This window comes from Panthera onca, chromosome B4, assembly GCF_046562875.1.
Source record: "Panthera onca isolate mPanOnc1 chromosome B4, mPanOnc1 haplotype 2, whole genome shotgun sequence".
NCBI lineage: Eukaryota > Metazoa > Chordata > Mammalia > Carnivora > Felidae > Panthera > Panthera onca.
Genome location: NC_138345.1, coordinates 138,413,594 through 138,433,186, shown reverse-complemented (window position 1 = coordinate 138,433,186; position 19,593 = coordinate 138,413,594). Strand labels below are relative to the sequence as shown.

The following is a 19,593-nucleotide window of genomic DNA, read 5'->3' as shown; positions in this document are numbered from 1 at the left end:
TCCCTCGGCGCCTTGACGACAGTGGAGAATTCGAGTCTGAGATGCAGGAAAGGTGGCTGACCACCACAGTGGTTCTGCAGTTTGCCGAAACGGCACAGAGCTTGGCCTTGAGCCAGGCCTGTGCGGAGCCTCCCCAGAGACCCCCCCCAAACCGGTGTGTGAGACCGAGGCAGAGGGGCCCCAGACGGTCGTGGGAGAGGCAGGAGACCGCGCCGAAGGAGGGGCAGCGCGGCCTGTGGAGGTGAGAGAGGGAGGCGCGACCAAGCAGAGAACCTGGACATCTTGAAAGAACCAAGAGCAGGGAAGGGACACAGCTTGAGGAGGAACCCCGAACGGCTTCCCTGTTCCAGAGCCCTCCCTGCAAGCGCTGGGCACAGCCGGCTGTCACGCTTCGTCTCTCACAGGGGCACGAGGCCCGCACACCCCCAGGCTCAGCCGACCTTCCCACCGGACCCCCGAGCCGCGGGCACATCTCAGCTCCACACCTTTCCCTGCAGGGCCCTGTCCTCGCGGGGCCCCCGTCCCTCGGCCTTCCACCCCTGCCTCCCCGAGGCCCAGGGCCTCCTTCCCGGGCCCAGCCCCTCCACACGTCCAGTGCGCCTCCCCAGCCTCTCACGGGCACCACGTAGATGCTTAGGAAGGGTCCTCCAGAGAAACGAGTGGGTAAACCGGTGAGCAGATGACTGAGAGGATGGGTTGGGGAAGGAGTGAGTGGCTACTCGGATTCAGAAAGGGCAGCAAACGTATTAAAAGTGCCGAGAGAGCAGGGAGGGACCCAGAAAGGCTGGAGCGGAACCACCTGCGCCCGTGAGACGTGAGGCGGTAGGACTGCGCGCTCTGAGAGGAGCAGCACGAGGCTCGGCACAAACTCCTGTGTCCCGGGCACCTCAAGTCACGGCCGCAGATGCGGATGAAACGGAAGGGCGCCGGGCGATGCGGTCGAACCACACGGGACCATCAGGGGGCTGAGGGCCACGCAGGATGACACCGTGACCCACGACACTCCCCCACGGACAGCAGCTCCGGCCCGGGACTCCACTGGGAAGCACGGAAGGTGACCAGAGCCACGACTCAGGGACATTCCTCACGGGGCCGGTCATGACAATCAGTGAAAAACAAAACCGCAACCGACAGCGAGCGAAATGCCCAAACAACAGAGAAATGGCCTGAGAAACGCCTCACCTGCCAGCGAAGGGAGGCAGCGCCCGTACTTAATGACCACAGCACAGCCATTAACAGCCGCGCTTTCAGAGAACATTGGTGTCAAGGGGAAAGATATCGTTTACGGGAAGTAAAAACAGTGCGATGCCCAGCTAGCTGCACCGCTGGGTCCCAGGCCTGAAAAAGGAAGAGACAGACACACGCGTCGTCATGGCCATCCCGTCCCAGGAGACACGACGCTCGGCCCCTCGACACCCTGACACACCTAAGTGCGGGCTGATCGAGCAAGCGGAGGCACGTGTCCCAGCCCGAGTCGGTTTCCTCCCTGCAGAACCAGGGGAACGCCACCCCCACCTCGCAGGCTCGTGGTGAGAAGACGAGAAAACGCCCGACACAACTCAGTGTCACCCACGGCACACGGCGGCCACTGAACACCTCACCCGAGGCGCTTTTCTTTCTGGCCATCGTTCGCTGCGCGTACTAAACTTTAAACATTGGACGTTTGTTATTTTAAACTATACTCAATATCAAAGATGAACACACTGAATATTCCACCAGATCGCGCTCTGTTCCCGCCCCTCGAACACCCAGTGAAGGACGACCAGGAGCCATCTGAATGCATCTGAATGTGCAAAGGGTCCAGAAAAGAACAGACCGACACCAGCCTCGGGCTGCCCACTCGGGCTCCTCCAAGGCTCCCAGCCCTTGCTCTGCGGGGATCTTCCGCCTGTGCCACTGGGCCTCAGGTGCCCACCCAGGCACCTTCCCACATGCCGCCTCAGTATCCACATCCCATCCCCTGCCCACGAGGTGCCCCTCCTCGGGTGGGGGAGGCTCACCCCTCCCTGCAGCTACTCCGGTGCCTCTGGACCCCCTGCTCCCAGGCGGGCTGGAACCCCAGGTATAATTCCTTACATCCCACAGGATTCACACACGCGCGTGCACACACACACGCACACGCACGCCCCAATCCTGTCCGCACTCCACTGTAAGTATCTGCAACCCATCTGTCTCCCCTTGAAGCAGGAGCCTCCGGGCTCTGTCTGCCGAGCCTGGTACAACCATGTATTTTAATGGGATAAAATAATCAAAAATAATTTTCACTATTTTCTTCTTCCACCCAAGGAAGATGGAGGAGACGATAAAAAGCTAAAATGAAAATAGGATTTCTCGGTCTAGAAAAAAAAAAAAAGAAAAGGCACACTAGCCAAAGCAAATTTAAAATCTCATTGAAAATAACTATAAATTAAATGCTACATACTAAAGATCAAAAAATGACTTTGCTAAATAGATTTTACACTTTAGTATTTGGTTTAGGTAATGGGGATAGAATTTTCAAGCACAAAAGGTCCAAATCTAGAAAAGTTTTAATGACTTCTGATAGAATTGGCACACATAAGAAAATTCGTCTTACTAATTCAATATATATTTTATTGAGGAAATAACCATGAATAAATGGATGAAAAGAGTGTACTTCAGTGAAGTATTTAATAGTTTGATCTAGAAGGTCATTAAAGTAAAGGGACAACCAAATGAAAGCGACGGGCACACAGAAAGAGCTCCGGGCTGCTGGAGAGACGAACGGGGCAGTGGGGAGCACCGGGGGGCCGTGGGGGGTGGGCAGTGGCGGGGCAGCGGGGGGGGGGGGTGCCCACGCCAGCAGGATCCGCTGTGGACATGCTGACGTGCTGAGCGCCACCAAAACTGTCAGATGGCTTACAAAGAACCAAAGCAAGAAGAGATCAAAGCTAAGAGAAGGTCGAAACAGGCAAATTTAAGTTTACGAGGACTAGGAAACGTAAGTTGGTGGCACTTCCAAATTTGACAACAGTGCTGTGATAAAACACGGATCAAGAAACTCGCTCCAAAGTACCGAGTCACCTGGCTGCACCTTTAAAACGAAACCACGGTGTGCCTTCCGCTCATTCCTCATCCACACTCACGGAAACGTTAGGTCTCGGCCCCCGCGAGCCGGTCAAACGGCGTGCGGGATTCGGGGCCGCCAGAAGGACAGCGGCCCGCGGCTTGGGCAGGGGTGGGCCCGCCCGCTGGGCCAGGGTGGCCGAGGAGGATCCGAGGCCAAGCATCCAACACGGTGACAGACAAGAGTGGGCCGCACAGCCAGCGTCACAGGGGCCCCTTGTGATCCTCGTGATACATGACGCTCCCACATTCCCATGTCGATCCCCCACTAGCAGCCGGCTCCAAACAGCCTCATTATATTTGAGCCTGCTGTGAGCACAGGGTGTGCAGAGAAGAAAGGGCTGGTGCCCCGAGAAAGCAGGAGGAGGAGGAGGGCAGGGGAGCCAAAGCTTCCATCAGACCCACAAACAGCACGAGGGAGTTCCAAAGAGCTACGGTTCAAAGCACGGTTAATTCACTTGCTGCTGAATCTCAGTGTCACCCGTACGTTGTCACTCGCAGCCCTACAGCACGATTATCACAGAGGAACAGAAGCCAGATTAACCTCCCCAAAGCACGGTTCTGATCAGCCCACTCCCCCCCAAAACACTTCCCATGGCTCCCAATTACCCACAGAACAGTCGACGCGTCAAGAGTTCCCGACCTCTGCGACAGCCGCACCGATTCCTTGACTTCACTGAGGAGGAAACTGAGGCCAAGGACGAAACAAGCAACTAGAAGGTCTGACGGTGGCAGAGACGGGATCTGAACCCAGGCTCTCAGCCCCTCCCCTCCACGGCCCGTGTTCTTCCCGCTGCCCCGGGGCTGCCCCAGAACCGCGTGCCTTGGTTCCCAGCCGGGGCCCCACCTGGCACTGCTACCGCCTTCTCCAAGACCCGACAGCCTGCGGTGCGGCAGGCTGAACACAGGTCCCTCAAACACACCCAGCCTCGCGCACGCGCTGTGCCGGCCGGCTGCCCCCGACGCCGTGACTCCGCCTCTGCGGTCCCTGAGACCCGGCGCCCGGCCGCTACAGCCGCACACGGCTCGGCCGGGGACCGCAGGCAGCCCCGTCCAGGTGGCCGTGTGGCTTCTGCTGACGCGCAGTCGTCACTGCCCCACCTCCACACCTCCTCCCTCAAGGCCGGGCTCGCACCCGTCCCCCAGCCTGGGGCGGCCTCGTCCCACCTCCGGCCACTGAGATCACACCCGCAAGGCAAGACGTGGCCCTCGGGATCCTACACAGCCGTCAAGTGGAGGGACGTCACCGTCCAGCAAGGGAGCTGGTACTTGCCAAGTGTCCCCTAAACTTCTGTTGGATGAAGGGCAGGACGGCTGAGCCCACAAGGCCTCTGACGCGCCAGCACACTCTGTCCCCCCACCACCTCCTCACCGGCCTCCCTGGCCGGCCCGGTGACAGGCACCGAAGCCTTTCCACGGTGGCCTCAGTGACCACCTGCACCCCGCCAAAACAAGCACGTCGCATATCCAGACGCCCACTGTCGAGCATCCGTAGGAACCTGAGGTCAACTCACTGCCCTGCACACGCGGAGCTCAGTAACGAGTCACGTCCTGGACCACAGCCGAGCGACCAGACCCTGATACACAACCTAGCATGGACGCGCTCCCCAGAGGCCAAAGGTCACCGAGGTTGATCACAGGTCACACCACAGCCTGGGGATGCGGGGGCCCTGCCCCAGCCCCTCGGCAGCAGACCGGGGATAAAATCGCCCCTCCTTAAGGTCAACCTTCCCCTCCACAGGCCAACCAAGAAGTGACAGTCAGCTGCTACACTCCATAAAGCAAGTTCAAATCACCTAACCCCACTATAACCTCCTCCAACAAACATCTGCTAAGCACACTTCAATAGGCCACATCTTCTACAAAAGGCATTAACGGGAGCAAAACCGAAGGACAAAGGGTGTAAGCCTCAAAGCAGAGATGGCGGGCATTCCCACGGTCAGGAAAAGGCAGCGGGCGTGCCCAGGGCACGAGGTGGAGGGGTCCCATGCCCGTTTCTGATTCCATATTTCCTCCTTCTCCGCATCATAAACTTCTAGAACAACCAGCGTATTGAGGGGAGGACGACAAAAAGGAAGGGTTTGATCAATAGTGCGTAAAAGGTCTTTTTCCCACAGAAGCCACCTAGCTCCAAAGAACTGACCTTCTGCTTGTGGGAAAGACTGTAAACACACAGTCACAAGATGCATCACAGCATCATGGCCCACGTGGGTCAGAGAGACGCCTCTGCCGGCCGTCAGAGCACCGTCCGCACACGGGACACGGAGCGCACAGGACAGAGGGGACCCCCGGGAAGGCCCCTGCACGCACACCAGCAGCCCTGCGGCCCTGGGAGAAGCACGGGCGTCACCTCCCCCATCCTCAGATGCCACCGGAAGACTGGTTGTTAAACGCGTGTAAAAAGTCACCTGGGGGTCATCTCCCAACCACAGCAATGACCCTGAGGGGCCTAAAATAGGTGAACAGGCTACCTTGTGACCCGTCCCAGAGCCCTGGCCCGCTGTACCAGGCGAGACCCAAGGCCCCACGAGCTGCAGGCGCACGGACTCCGTAGTCAGAGTCGAGGCTTAATTCTGACCGGGCACTCGCTCTGACACGGGAAGGCCCTGCCACCCCCGCCGGCTGCGAGGGCTCCGTGCACCAAGAATGTGCGACACACAGGGCAGCGACAGGGCTCAGGGGCCCACACCTGCAAGGGCCGCCCCCCACCCTGGACCACAGTTTCCACCGCACACCCAGGTCTGAGCCCGGGTCTGAGCCTCCTGTGATCCCAGAACCAGTACACAAGGCATACGCGTCTGAGCCGGCCCGGGAGCCCGCATGTGGGCTCGAAGTCACAGGGCGGATGATTCCTGTTTCCAGGACGTAACTTAATCCCGGGGCGAGTGACGCCTCACCACGGGTACACCGAACAGGGCGACCCAAAGGGCCGTGGCAGAGCCATCTCTTCAGCGGACAGAACAAAGCATCCCCAATTCCGTCACTGCCGTTCTACCAAAAAACTCCGACTGACTACACGTTCTGTGTTTACACCACACGAGGTGTTGGTAACGTGGCCTCGTGAACACGCCGAACGCTACCGAGCATGCCTCCGGATGCTTCTCTGTATATTCCGTGGAGTTCAGCTCAACTGGGAGAAAGAACGTGCTCCTTGAACACACGACGATCCTTCTGCGCTCTGCCATCTGGGAGGGAGAGAAGGCTGGGCGTGCGCTGAACCCCCCCTGCTCTCAGGAGCCCTGACGCACGCGGTGAGAAAGAGGGCCGGGAGGTGAGCACGCTTCCACTCGTACTTCGGAAAGAACCGGGGAGGAGCCCGCACACACGCCTTTGCACGGCTGCCTGCGCGCACGGAACGCTTCCGAAAGCAGGTAGCAAGGAGGGGCTGTGGCACCAGGGGGTGGGGGCGCGGGGGGGAGGAGATCCATCGGTCATGGACGCCCTCGGGGGCAAACCTGGGCTTTTTAACATTGCATAATGTAGCTTTCTCAATTAAAAAAAAAAAAACTAGTTGGGGCGCCTGGGTGGCTCAGTTAAGCATCCAACTTCAGCTCAGGTCATGATCTTACGGTTCGTGGGTTCGAGCCCCACGTCGGGCTCTGTGCTGACAGCTGGGAGCCTGGAGCCTGCTTGGGATTCTGTGTCTCCCTCTCTCTCTGCCCCTCCCCTGCTCATGCTCTGTCTCTCTGTCTCCCTGTCTCTCTCTCTCTCAAAACTGAATGTTAAAAACAAAATTTAAGACTAGTAAACAAAAACTTAAACATGACCAGTCTCCAAACTTTAAGTGACAAACTCTTGTGCGTTCTTACCCCTCCTCTCGTCCAGAACACCAAAGAGCGATTCTGTTAGCGTAAATTATATTATGTGTTTTGAATACTTACATTAAACGCCTAGGTTTTGATTAGACATACAAATTAAATGCTGATTTAGACAGATACACAATTTTAATAAAACCTTTATAAGTAGAGATCATTTCTAAAACATCATACAGCCATTAAAAACAACGGTTATGAAGACTGAGCCACATGGCAGAGGCTTACGATACAATATTAACTGGAAATAAAGGTAACAAATCGACCTGCATCCTCCCGGCCTCAGTGGGGAAGACAACAGTGGGGGAAGGAGGCAGAGGGAGAAGAAAAGCCGCACAGGCAGGAGGGCAGGCCCACCGCGTGCTAGGCGCTGCACTCACCACCTCTGGGGATTAGCACGTCAAGCCTCCAAGACGAGGGTCGCTGTACCCATTTTACAGGTGAAGAAAGTAAAGTCAAAGAAGCCTGAAAACACTGCCGAGGCCGCTCTGCTGGCAAACGGCAAAGCGCGAGGGGACCTCGTGGGGCCTACAGCCTGGGCCCTGCTCTCCATGTCCTTTGTCGCTGAGGTGCTGAGTCAGCAGCGGGTGGCAGGCTGCCGGGGGGGGGGGGGGGGGGGCGGGGGGTGGGCTCCTCACCCTCCGTGCTGTGCCGACTCTCCCTTCTAGGACCCTGGACAGACACACGAGTTACATCATGGGTTTAAAAGTAGGTTTGAAGGGGCACCTGGGTGGCTCAGTCGGTTGAGCTCCTGACTTTGGCTCAGGTCATGATCTCACAGTTCGTGGGTTTGAGCCCCACATCGGGCTCTGTGCTGACAGCTCGGAGCCTGGAGCCTGCTTTGGATTCTGTGTCTCCCCCTCTCTCTGACCCTCCCCCATCCCTGCTCTGGTCTCTCTCTGTCTCAAAAATAAAATAAAACATTAAAAAGTTTTTTTAAAAAAGTGGGTTTGAAAAGATATCCTCACCTAATTTTTTTAGAGTAACTTATCCTAAGAAAATGACATTGGCTTTTTAAGCGTTCTAACAAACTTGAACTGTTTCCCTTTAGGACCAATTTGCACATAGTCTAAGATTTTACCAGAAAGCCTTCCGTTTATATTATTCTCAAGAGCTGGCTAAAAACCAAACCAGAGCCATACTGGCAACGTTCCCCTCCCACAATAAATCCAGGATAAAGGTGCTTTTCCTCGCCTCCCTCCACAAAGCCCAGCGCCTTCCTTACTCTTGCCGACTTGAACTTCAACTTCCTCTCCCCAGTAAATCCAGGTGCAAGGCCGCACTGATTTATCCTTCATCTCCCGAGCCTTCCGCTCCCACTCGCCAGATGTTTCTTCCTGTTTTCTTTCTTTAACCCTGTATGACTTCCTCCCACACCACATGTCTAGAGGGGAGGTCCTGTGTCCTGGGGCTCACCATGGGCACATCGGCAAGCAGGGCGAAGGGAGCCGGGTGAGAAACCCAAGGACCGCGGGCACCAGTCAGCCCTAACCTCAGGCACGTCCTCCTCCTTTACCGAACCTCAGTTTCCTCGTCTGCAAAATGGGACTGACGGGAGGCCGCCAGCTCCATCTATCACGTACGGTCACCACCAAACTGGGGAGGTACTTCCGTGGGCAAGTGACCCAGCACTGCTGCGTCTCATCCAGCAAAGTGGCTGCTGGTGGCCCCAGAATTCACATGTTCGATCCTGGCTCCCAGCAAGACGGGGTCTAGAGGTGGAGCCTCTGGGAGGCGAGCAGGGCCTGAGGGCCACGCCCCAGGGTGGGGTCAGGGTCCCTACACAAGAGGCCCCGGGGAGCCCCCTTCCCACCGCGGCCACGTAAGGACCGGCACCTGGGCCCTGGGTTTCCAGCCTCCGGGACGGTGAGAGACAGACATCTGTCATTAGAAGCCCCAGTCCGGTGTTCCGCTAGCGTGGCCGGAACGGACTCAGACACGGCATCATCACGCCAAGCGAGGGCCAGACTCCCTCCTTTCAACGCACCGAAGCCCTGAAGCCCGCCGCCTCTGCGAGGCGGAGCGAAGCAGCACCTGGGGCCGAGGGCCGTGAGCGACACGAGTCCTCCGCTAGGGCTCCCGGGCCCGCAGTCGGCACACGCCATTCCAGACCCTGCTGTGACCCGCCTGCCACGGACCCCAGCTGTGCCCACTCAGGCTCCGTCACCTCTCCGTCCGCGGGGAACGGCTCCCCCTCACACCCTGAGCCCCAGGGGGTCCGAAGGCATCAGCACGTTTTCCTGAGTTAACGCATTTTTACAACCGTCCTCGGCTCGGCTCTTTTCTCAGCTCGGCTCGGCTCGACACACACCAGTTCTCATCCCGCTGGTGGTCGTTCTTTTTCGTAACAGACTCCAGAAAGCACAAACCATCGTAAAACGAAAACGTCATTTTCTTTGCCGTTTCCAGAGCTAGACCCCCGCTTGCAATGGCCTGTGGCCCTTCAGAGTGTCCGCTCCATTTCTGGGGAAAACTCAGGGCGGGGGAGAGCTCGTTCTAAAGGCTGTGTCTGCCCGTGAACTTCAAAGTGTGCCCATCGGCTCCCTCCACACCCACTATTCTGCATAGCGCGTGAGACAATTGTAAGGTCTTCTGGGGCCTACTGTGCATCAGGCACAGGGTTAGGTACCAGCCACACGGCCTCTGACCTCAGGGAACTAGACATCCGGGGAGGTGACGCAAACCTGCAAATCCATCTGAGCGACGCACGGGGGTGGCTGTCTACCCAGGACCCATCCCTCCCTCTTTCCTGCTACCAGAACCCCACTTTCAAAGTGCCGACGGCTGAGCCGCACGAGATACTCATTTGTCAGGGTCCCTTGCAGCTAGGGGTCGACGTGTGACCCAGCTCTGGCCAAACTCTGCTTTCCTGATACGAATCCAGGTGCTGGGGTGACCGCCCTTCACCTCGCACGAGACGGTGACCGCCATCTTGCCGCCCCCGGCTTCGATGGCTGATGACAACGCAGCGAGCCAACGCCAACAAGCCACCTCCCCCCGCGTCACGTGGAGAAAACTAAACCCCAGTTGTCTCGAAGTCCCCGAGTCTGATTCTGTCACCCGCAGCCGACGCAAGTGCTCACTGATAGCCCTCAACGCGAGGCACCCCGCGTCGGCCGGTGAAACGGGTACCTGAGCCGCGATGAGAGGCAGAGAGGTCGGGGGGGCTGCGTCACAGCTGCAGAGCGCAAGCAGCGGTTCTTGCGTGTAGGCCCCCCGCCCCCCTCGCTCACCCTCACAGAGGAAGCAGGTCCCGCGGCCTCACCCCCGTCACGCGCTCCGCCAACATCCAACCCTACAAAGCCAGGTATCGGAGTGAAAAGACAAACGTGTGAAAGACTGACTTTTAAGTCTGTAAAGGAGACTCACGAACGCGTTTTTAACATTAGCTCTTAGGATCACCCACAGAAAACCGTCACTGAACAGAGTTCCCTGAACGAGCCCGGAGAGGTCTCCTGTCAAACTGCGGGTCTGCTCTGCTCGCGATCCTGCAGGAAGTACCGTCTCTCGCCGCGTCACACTCGGTCTGGTCTGTTCCAAGCGGGGTGCCACTACGCGCAGCCCACGGCGGACCCGTGGCCTGGAGGAAGGACGCCGGGGGCGGCGTGTCCCCGGGGCCCTCGTGCTCCCGTCCCAAGGCCGCGATGACACGGGGAGCCGACGTGGGGAGTACCTCCCAGGGGAGCTCGGCAGCTGGCAGGACGCACAGACCACAACGCTCAGCATGCGGGCACAGTGGAGATTTTTTTTAACATTTTTCATTTATTTCTGAGAGACCAAGGGAGGCAGAGAGCAAGCAGGGGAGGGGCAGAGACGAAGGGAGACACAGAATCCGAAGCAGCTCCAGGCTCTGAGCCGTCAGCACAGACAGGGTGGGGCTCGAACCCACGGACCGGGAGATCACACCCTGAGCCCGAGTCAGACGCTCAACTGACCGAGCCGCCAGGGGCCCCCACAGTGGCAAATCTGCCGGTCGGTTTTATCCTCCTTCCCATCTCTCTAACCTCCCACAACACCGTGTTAGTGACGCTCACAAAAGCGCCAGGGTGGAGAAACGAGGCCGAGGAGGAGGCGTGCGGCCCCCGACCCGGGTGGGAGGACGGCCGGCCGAGAGCGGGGCCCACGCGGGGCAAAGGCTCTGAAGGGCAGGCGGGGTGGAACTGACAGGGCAAGCAGCAGGAACGCTGCCCGCGGTGACAGGACGTGTGGTGCGGCTGCGGCACCATCGTTCAGATAGCGGGAGTCACTGAGTAATTCAAGGAACAAAAGCGGAGGGAGGGGACCAGGTGTGCCCAAAGGGAGGGCAGAAACGTCCAGCCGTCGCTCAGCGGGCCGAGGGCGAAGGGTGCTCTGCGGGAAGGCAGAGCCGGCTGAGGAGGCGCCACAGCGGGTGAGGCGTTCTGGGGCGAGGGCACCAGGCAGACGCTGCCCACGGTTCAGTCGAGAGATCCACGTGACGAGGTGACACTTGAGCAGAGACCTGGAGGAAGTGAGTCACGAGGAAATCCGGGGCAGAGGGACGGTGGTGCCGAGGCCTGGGAGGCGGGGAGGCCCGAGAGGAAGGGCCAGGTCAGGTCAGGCCCTGAAGGTGGGGAGAGGAGCAGGAGGAAGAGGAGGGATGAGGTAGGGGAGAAGGAAGAGGGGAGGGAGAGAGGGGGAGGGAGCGGGGAGAGAAGAGCAGGGGAGGGATGAGGGAGCAGGGGGCAGGAGGAGGGAAGGCTGCAGGGTGGGACAGGGGGAGAGGAGCAGGAGGAGGAGGAGGGATGAGGTAGGGGGGAAGGAAGAGGGGAGGGAGAGAGGGGGAGGGAGCGGGGAGAGAAGAGCAGGGGAGGGACGAGGGAGCAGGGGGCAGGAGCAGAGGCCAAGGTTGGGGGGGAGGAGCAGGAGGAGAGGAGAGGAGAGATGAGGTGCGGGTGGTATGGGTCAGAGCTAGACGAGGGGGGAAGGGGGGAGGGGAGGAGAGGAGCAGGGCAGGGGGGAGAAGCAGCACGTGTCTGAGACCAGCGCGCGGCTGGGGTGGCCTGCACAGAACACAGAGAGTCACTGCTACAGGAGGCTGCACAAACCACAAAGACTAGGTGGCCCTTAGTCCCCACCCCCCGCCCCGCGGGGTCTCTGCTCTTGGGTAGCTCCCAGTGTCATCCTCCCCAGGCAGACTCCAGGGAAAGGCGGAGTTGGCTGGAGCTCTCCTGTTGCCCCTCTCACCCTTCAGCCTTCCCAAGATCCCCAAGACCACCTTCGCCCTGAGGACACGCTGCTCGGAGGTGCACTGCTGCGGCGACGCAGCTCCGGCTGCAGGGCCGGTGCCTGGCCACCAGAGGGCGATGCGGGGCACTGCCGGCCCACGGCCAAGACCCGGGAGAGCAGAAGCGCCCTCCTGCCACAGAGCCTGCAGTCATCCCGCAGCACCCAGGGCAAGCCCTCTGCCCCAGGCTCTCTGAGGAGGCCCTGGGGAATGAAAAGACCCCTCTCCCTCAGGCCTCTGAAGAGCACCGAGAAGGCCGGTGGCCACGCTAACCGGGAATAAGTGCGGGGGGAGCCTGCATCGGGACCGGCTCCCACCCCCCAGAACCTCACCGTAGGGCCCCGGGGCCCGCCTGCTGCACCCAAGTCTCAACCTCCTCAGCTGCCAACCAGGGCCAGACCCGCCCGGAGCAGAGAGCCGGCACGTCGGGGTCAGGGCCACTGCCACACATTCTGACTCGTCTCTGCATTCAATGCTCTAACCTGCCGAGCACCACCGCTTAGCCCAGCCCACCTTAACGTGCTCGGCCGCTCACATCAGCCTACGGTGAGATAGAACCAGCCAACGCAAAGCCCAGTCCACAGCAGGGCGCTGACCGCCTTGTGTAACTGCTCGAACACCGTGCAGAAAGTGAGGGACAGAACGGTCGTCGGCGGACCACCGCTGACCCTCGCGATCAAGAGGCTGACGGGAGCCGTGGCCGCTGCCCAGCATCACGAGAGGAGCGAACCGCGGATCGCTGGCCCAGGAAAAGATCAAACTCAAAATTCCAAGTACAACTTCCACTGGATGCGCATCGCTTTGGCACCATCGTAAAGTCTGGAAACAGTAAACTGAACTATTGCCAAGCCAGGGACCGTCCCCATGGAGGAATACAGAGCACTAGCCACGGACCGTCCCCACGTACAGACGCACGCACGGGGCGCCAGCCGGGGAACGTCCACACGTACGGATACGCGCACAGAGCGCTGCACCAGCACAAAGAAAGCACCCAAAACGGCAGCACGTGGGCAGTTACTTGGACACACTGCTCTCCCTGGCTCTGTTTCATGAGCACCTGATTCTGTGTCCCCAGTGAAACAACGCGTCTCTGTGTGTACCAGCCACCCCCTCCTACAGCCCTAGGCTCCCACCATAACAGTCTGGGCCTGCCTTGCTCCCCAGTCTACCCGGCTTCACGTCCAACCAGGCGCCAGCACCCCCCTCCGCCAGCCCTGCGGCACCCCCAGCCCACAGCCTCGGCCCCCTCCCAAGTCTACTACCCTGATCTCTTCCCTACCCCTCCACACTCCCAAGTGGCTGCCCAAGGACCCACCCGCAGCCCCAGGATGCTGGCGACACCCTGCCTGGAAATCTTCCGTGGATCTTTCTTCCATGGAAGAAATTTCAGATGCCCCGTGCCAAGCTTTGCTCCCCTGGTTCAAAACCTTCCAGAGGCTTCATGCTGAGCTCCTCCTTTGTGCCTTCGGCACCCTCAGGACCTGCCCCTTCCTGCTTGTTGGCCTCTGTCCCCCTCCCAGCCCTCCCCCACCAGGCCCTGGGCCTCAGGGCTTGGGTGCCCTGTCCCGCAGCTGGCTGCCCCTGGAAGACCCCTCCCCGCCTTCAAATCGACCTTCCCTTAAAGGTGCCTATTCCAGGGGCACCTGGGGGGCTCAGTCGTTTAAGTGTCCGACTCTTGATTTTGGCTCAGGTCACAATCTCGCAGCTTGTGAGTTCGAGCTCCATGTCAGGCTCCATGCTGACAGCTTGGAATTCTCTCTCTCCCCTCTTTCTGTGTCCCTCCCCGGCTGGCTATCACTCTCTCTCTCTCTCTCTCAAAATAAATAAGGAAACTTTTAAATAAAGAAATGAAGAAACAAAAGAGCCTGTTCCCAAGGGTCTTTGCTGGCCGCTCATCTCCAGCAGCACCCAGCCTTTACCTCGGCAGTTTTGTTCTCCACGTGCACTTAGCACCTTCTGGTAGTTTCCAGCGCCCTGAATGTGCGTGTGTGTGTGCCCGCCTTCCTGTCTCCTCACACGGGAATGTCAGCTCCTGGAGAGCGGGGCCCCGGGGGTCTGGCTCCCTGTTTCTGCCCAGCGCCCACACCAAGAGCACTCGAGTGAACTATGCGGGCACTTCACGTAAATGACCTCCTGGTCACAAGACCCCGCAGGGTGGACCTCGTTTCTCCAGTCACGCAGTCAGGGCCTGACGCTGGGGCTGAACTGCCTCGTCCCGCCATCACGGCCCCGCGGGACTGTCCTCCAGCCCCAGGCCCCGTGGGGACAGCTAACTCCAAGTCTCGCTTCCGGGGTGAACAGCTCCACAGACCCCCTCCTCCCAACAGCCGCCTCGCCTCCCTGCCTCCTACTCGGACGCTCGCCAGCCTCGAGCCAGCCTCAGTGCTCACTGGAACTACGAGTCCGGGCACCCGGCCTCGCTCCTTCTCTACTCGCGTCTGAACACCCGGAGTGCCAGGGCCGGGCGCCTCACACCCTTGACCTCAAGGCCCCACGCCCGGGAGGCGCTGGCTCCGCGGGCCTCGGGACCCGCGTGTTTTGCACACGGCCCGATCCCACTCCCACGCAGCCGCACGCGATAAAAACGAACGTCTCCAAGTGTCATTTTCTCGGGCTTCAAAGCAGGCAGCCTTTTGCACAAGTAAATATTGAGTCAATGCTAAGAGCAGAATGAGCTGTTAAGTTCTATTTGCTACTTTCATCCCCAGGCTCATAACCGAGCACAAGCTAAACAAAGAGAAACAGCTCTCCGCCGACGAAATGACATTCAGCAGGTAGAATCATTTCTGTGGGCACTTCTCACATCAGTGATTTGCTTCTCCAACATTGGCAAATATTTGCCACTTATGTCTTTTATGTAATGTGAAGATAATATATTCCACTGTCTTCCAAAGCTATCTTAAATGCCTTATAAAAACAGGCAATTCACTGGCTGTGTTTTCTCCTGCCGCTACACACCAATCCAGTAATTGTTTAAATTTGAAAGCTGTGGTTTTAGCTTCTTGGTGTTAGATTTAATACTTAACTAGCAGGCTGAAGAGAGAAAAAGCTCGGAAGGCCACCAGCCCAACAAAAGAATCTCATTCGTACATGTTAACCTTTCATCCTGCCCGTACGCGGCCCCTCTGCCGACAGGCCGTGACCGCTTTGTTCCTAAGTAGGACTCTGGTTTCCCCAAGCCGCGTCCGTGACCACGTCCGTGAGAAGCCTGACGGGGGCCCCGATCCTGAACCAGAGTTGCACCTCCCGTCAGACCTAGCTCGTCTTCACCGACCACCTCCTCGCCGCCTACTGTTAGAGACCGCTTAACTCAACCAGGGGGACGTGAGCAAACCACCCTGACTCGTCAGTGACCACACAGTGACCAGTACGTCAGTGCCCGGAAAATCAAGTTAAAGGGAGACGGCCCAAGGCAAACGAACCAGAACAAGGCACCGACCACACCGGTCGGCATCCATCCCGTGCGGGCACGCTCTCGGGCACCGCACACACATCGTCCCCTGGATCTGCACACCCGGCCCCACCAGCGCCACGGGGAGGACCGACGAGGACAGCGGGGGCAGGACCGGGCTCGCTCCCTCCGGGGGCCGGAGAGCAGTGTCCTCAGCATCCCCACCCTCCCTCCGTGACCCGACCTCCCCGCACCGCCTCTGGGGCACAGCTGTGCTGGCGGGCTAGAAAAGCGAGTGGCTAAGGCATATCCTCAAACCCTGAGAGCGGACTCCTTCGCGCCAGGTCCACCTGACGCCCCGTGGTGGGCTAGACCCCGGCCGCCCAGCTGCCAGGCTCCCCTCTGCCGCACCCACACCCGGGATGCTCTACGAGTGGCCCGGTCATTAGCGTGGGGTCTGACAGGCTGTCCCCAAGCCCACTGTAGTAACAGCAGTGACGAGGCACAGTGACGAGTCCCGAGGCACCACAGATAGGCAGGCCGCACAGCAGAGCACAGGCCGGGCGCTCCGTCAGCACGAGCGCAGGAAATACACCGTGAAGTCCAAAGGCGTGGGCAGAGCAGCATTACCACGCGTGTGAAGAAAGAAAACTGGTCGTGCAAATGCGCAGACACCAAAGTCTCTCTCTAGAAATTACTTCTGAATTAGCAAAGGAAAAGAGGAACCTTCCAGCAGTGGAACGGACAGACGCCAACTTAACCAAGTGACCGGACGGGACTCATCCACTTGGGACAAGCCAGTGGTGGCCTCCTGCCATGGCGACGAGACCACAAACCTCTTAGGTGACCTTCCTGCCAACGACGGGCCCGAATCTCACCCGCAGAAACGAGACGAGCCACGCTGACGGACACCACGGAAGAGCGGGCCTGCCCTCTTCCAAAACACCGACACCCGGGGACACGGCGCGAGGCTGGGACGCTGCTCCAGGCCGCCAGAGATGAGGGACGAGGAAGAAGACAGCCAGCGCATCGCCGAGACGACAGGCACGATGCGAACGTGGGCCGTGGCGGAGAGAAGAGCGCCGTATCGACGTGCGATGTCCCGACTCTGGCAACAGTGCTGTGGTTACACCCAGAGTCTCTGCGCTTGGAAAACACGCAGAGACAGACGTTCTCAGGAGGAAAGGGATGCGATGCGTCCAACAGACTCAAACTCCAACGTTTGGGAAAAACGCGCATACACACAAGCACACACACACAGAACGAAAAGGGGCAAAATGCAAACGACTGGGGAATTAACGTGGGTGTCGCCTGGACCGCTCTTGCAACTTTTTTGCAAATCTGAAATCACATGAAAATAGCAAGTGTAAAACATCACGTGCCTCCACCGTGTCTGGAAGATGGCGCCCAGAAGTTGGCAGGCAGAGGCGGTGGGGGAGGCGGGCATGCCGCCGCACGTTCTTCGGTGCTGCGTGAATGTGTGACACGTGCACGCACAAAGCCATCAACAGAATGAGCACACAACCCTTCTGTGTGCAGGGGAACAACCCTTCTGCACGCAGAGGGGAGCACCTTGGTGGACAGGGCCGCTCGGCTTCCAGGCTCCGCCCACCCGGCCTCCCCCAGGCCCTGCAGCCCAGCCGCGTGCCTCGTGCGCCACCTGCTGGCCGAGTGGGACGCCGCCCGCCTTGGCGCGCCAGCCCCGGGGCCAGCCACCCTGGCACCTGCCCAGCTATGAGCCATCTCATGACGGCGGCCACATCCCGCCTTCCGGAGAGCGCCCACATCCAGCGAGACGCCCCATGCGGAGGGACACTCCACAGAGACGAGACGTACAAAGGAAAGCTCACAGGCGGCAGGCAAGTGAACTCCAGCAGAGAGGTTTCAAGGCAAGAGCGTGCCTCAGAGCCCGTGCGGCTCCCATGGCCCCCACGCGGCTCCCATGGCCCCCGGGAACCAGGCTGGGACTGCACTGTCCCCTGCTGGCCTGCCCCCCGAGCACTGCCTTGGCTCCTCCCCCCCACGAGCACTCACGGCCTGTCACACACCACACCGACCCTGAGCCCCCAGAGGAAGGTGCGAGGTCAGCAGCAGTCACGACGCCGGTCACCACCCCTGCGCCCCATGAACACTATGAAGAGCGGGGACGTCAGCCTGGCTGGTCCTGCGGAGCAAACGAGAGTGGCTCCAAAAGCCGAAGGAGCTCCACGGGAGCACAAAGGAGAAAGGACAGAAAATCCCAGATCAACCGCGCTGGGAGCAAGTTACCGAAACGCGTCTAAAGTAAAGCATAAGGACAAACGACTCTCCTCCTCGGGACTCGCTGGCAGGACAACACAAACAGACGTCCTCACGAGGTAACCCCAGAACGCGGCACAGCCACACGCCCTCCACCAGTGATGGACTTACCAAGGTCCGTGTTGGGACCGGCCAAAAGTTGCTTGAACTTGTCGAGCCGGGAGGCCTCTCTTTCACTTAACGCTGAGCTGCTGAGGGTGCTGGGGTCTGACGTCCCGCCAAGTGCGACGGTCACCGAGTGCGGCAGAGACTGGGACCTCTGCAAAGGGGCGGCGTCGCTGGCACTTTCTGCAGAGAGAGAGAGAGAGAGAGAGAGAGAGAGAGTGCGCGCACGCAGGGGGTGAGGACGGCCTCCCGGACGCCCCAGCAGCCATTCCCCATGAAGAAGGCCCCACCTGTGCCACTTTCCCTCGGTGAGCGCCACTGTGTCACCGCTGTCCCTTCCTCCCGTCACCGGGCAGTGCAGACCCGGGTTTCTTGGGCAATGAAATGAAACTAGAGGATGCCCACGACGCCCGGCCACCTCACCGGCGACACGGACATGCCCACGCAAAGGCAAAATGGTGATGCCCAGAAAACGTGCCTCAGGGCAGACCGACGGTCAGGGTCCTCCAAAGCAGGCCTGCCAGGCGTACCAGGCGACACCGCCCGAGGACCTGTTGACACCGAGCAAGGATGCGGGTCCCCCGGGCCTGAGCATGGAAGGAAACCACCGAGTCACACGTGGAGGGGAACAAGGCCCACAAACGCACTGAGGACTCCCAGATCTCCCCACGCCCCATGGGGGAGGTGGGGCAGGGACCCTCACCAAGAGAAAGCTCAGGAAGCAAGAGCCCACCACACGTAGGGGAGGGGCAGTGGCTGCGGGCCTGCCTGGCCCTCACCCAGAGTACCTACCACCACGCGCGAAGGCCCAGCGACCCCGCGACTGGACGCACAGGACCGAGGTGAAGCAGTGCACGAAACCCAGCAAGCCAGGACCGGGAACAGCCACAGGAGAGAGCCCAAGGCCCAACAGGCCACTCACAAAGAGCCACCGGGACCAACAGGGGCCCACGAGCAAACGCAGTGACGGGTGCACACCCCCAGGTCTAAATACCATCGAGGGTTCACACCTTCCAAAAATGAGATTTAAAGCAGAGGGATAAATAAGCTCCAGGAAATGAAATGGGGCCAGGGACAGACACGTGAAGCGTGCATGCCGGCTGCTGGCAGCGACTGGAGGACCCCCACTGTCCCTCCCGTCGGCAGAGCGGACCCATCACCCTAAAAACCCAGATGGGGAAGGCTTCACACAGAAACCCTCAGGCCACGGGGCAGCAAGGCGGCCCACGGCCTCTGGGCAGAGTCCGGCCCAGTCAGGCTTCCAGAAAAGCCCACAGAAGTGGGCGCCATGGTGAGAGCACCTCCCGGCCCCTCCTCAGGGCTGACCCTTCACCTGCAGGAGGCGTCCCGCTGGCCCACCTCGGGGAGGGCTCTGCAGGGGGAGGGAACGGGGAGGGTAGTGGCGGGATGTTCAGACCCCCCCCCCCCCAACACCGCCACCCTCAGAATCTATCACCGAGCTACGTGTCATGATTCTTTAGGAAAAACAACGGGCAGAGAGAACAGTCCCCCTTCTATCGCAGAACTAAGCGTGCTGATCTCACTCCTCTGCGGCCGGACAGGATCAGTGCGATTTATGAGGACACGTGACAAGGGGCACCTGGGTGGCTCGGTCAGTTAAGTGTCTGGTTCTCGATTTCGGCTCAGGTCACGATCTC

The 19,593-nt window shown here is 59.7% G+C and overlaps 1 protein-coding gene across 3 annotated transcripts in view; it reads right to left on the bottom strand.

Moving 5' to 3' along the window:
- The window catches only part of TBC1D22A (TBC1 domain family member 22A), a 320,419-nt gene that overhangs the window by 274,120 nt on the left and 26,706 nt on the right, over positions 1–19,593 (bottom strand). For 2 of the 3 annotated variants that reach the window (XM_078449286.2, XM_078449287.2), the window contains exon 4: positions 17,942–18,118. The exons of the other annotated variant lie outside the window; for it this stretch is intronic. In XM_078449286.2, coding sequence (XP_078305412.2) covers positions 17,942–18,118 — 177 coding nt within the window. The remainder of the gene's footprint in view (positions 1–17,941; positions 18,119–19,593) is intronic. 3 annotated transcript variants of the gene reach the window in all.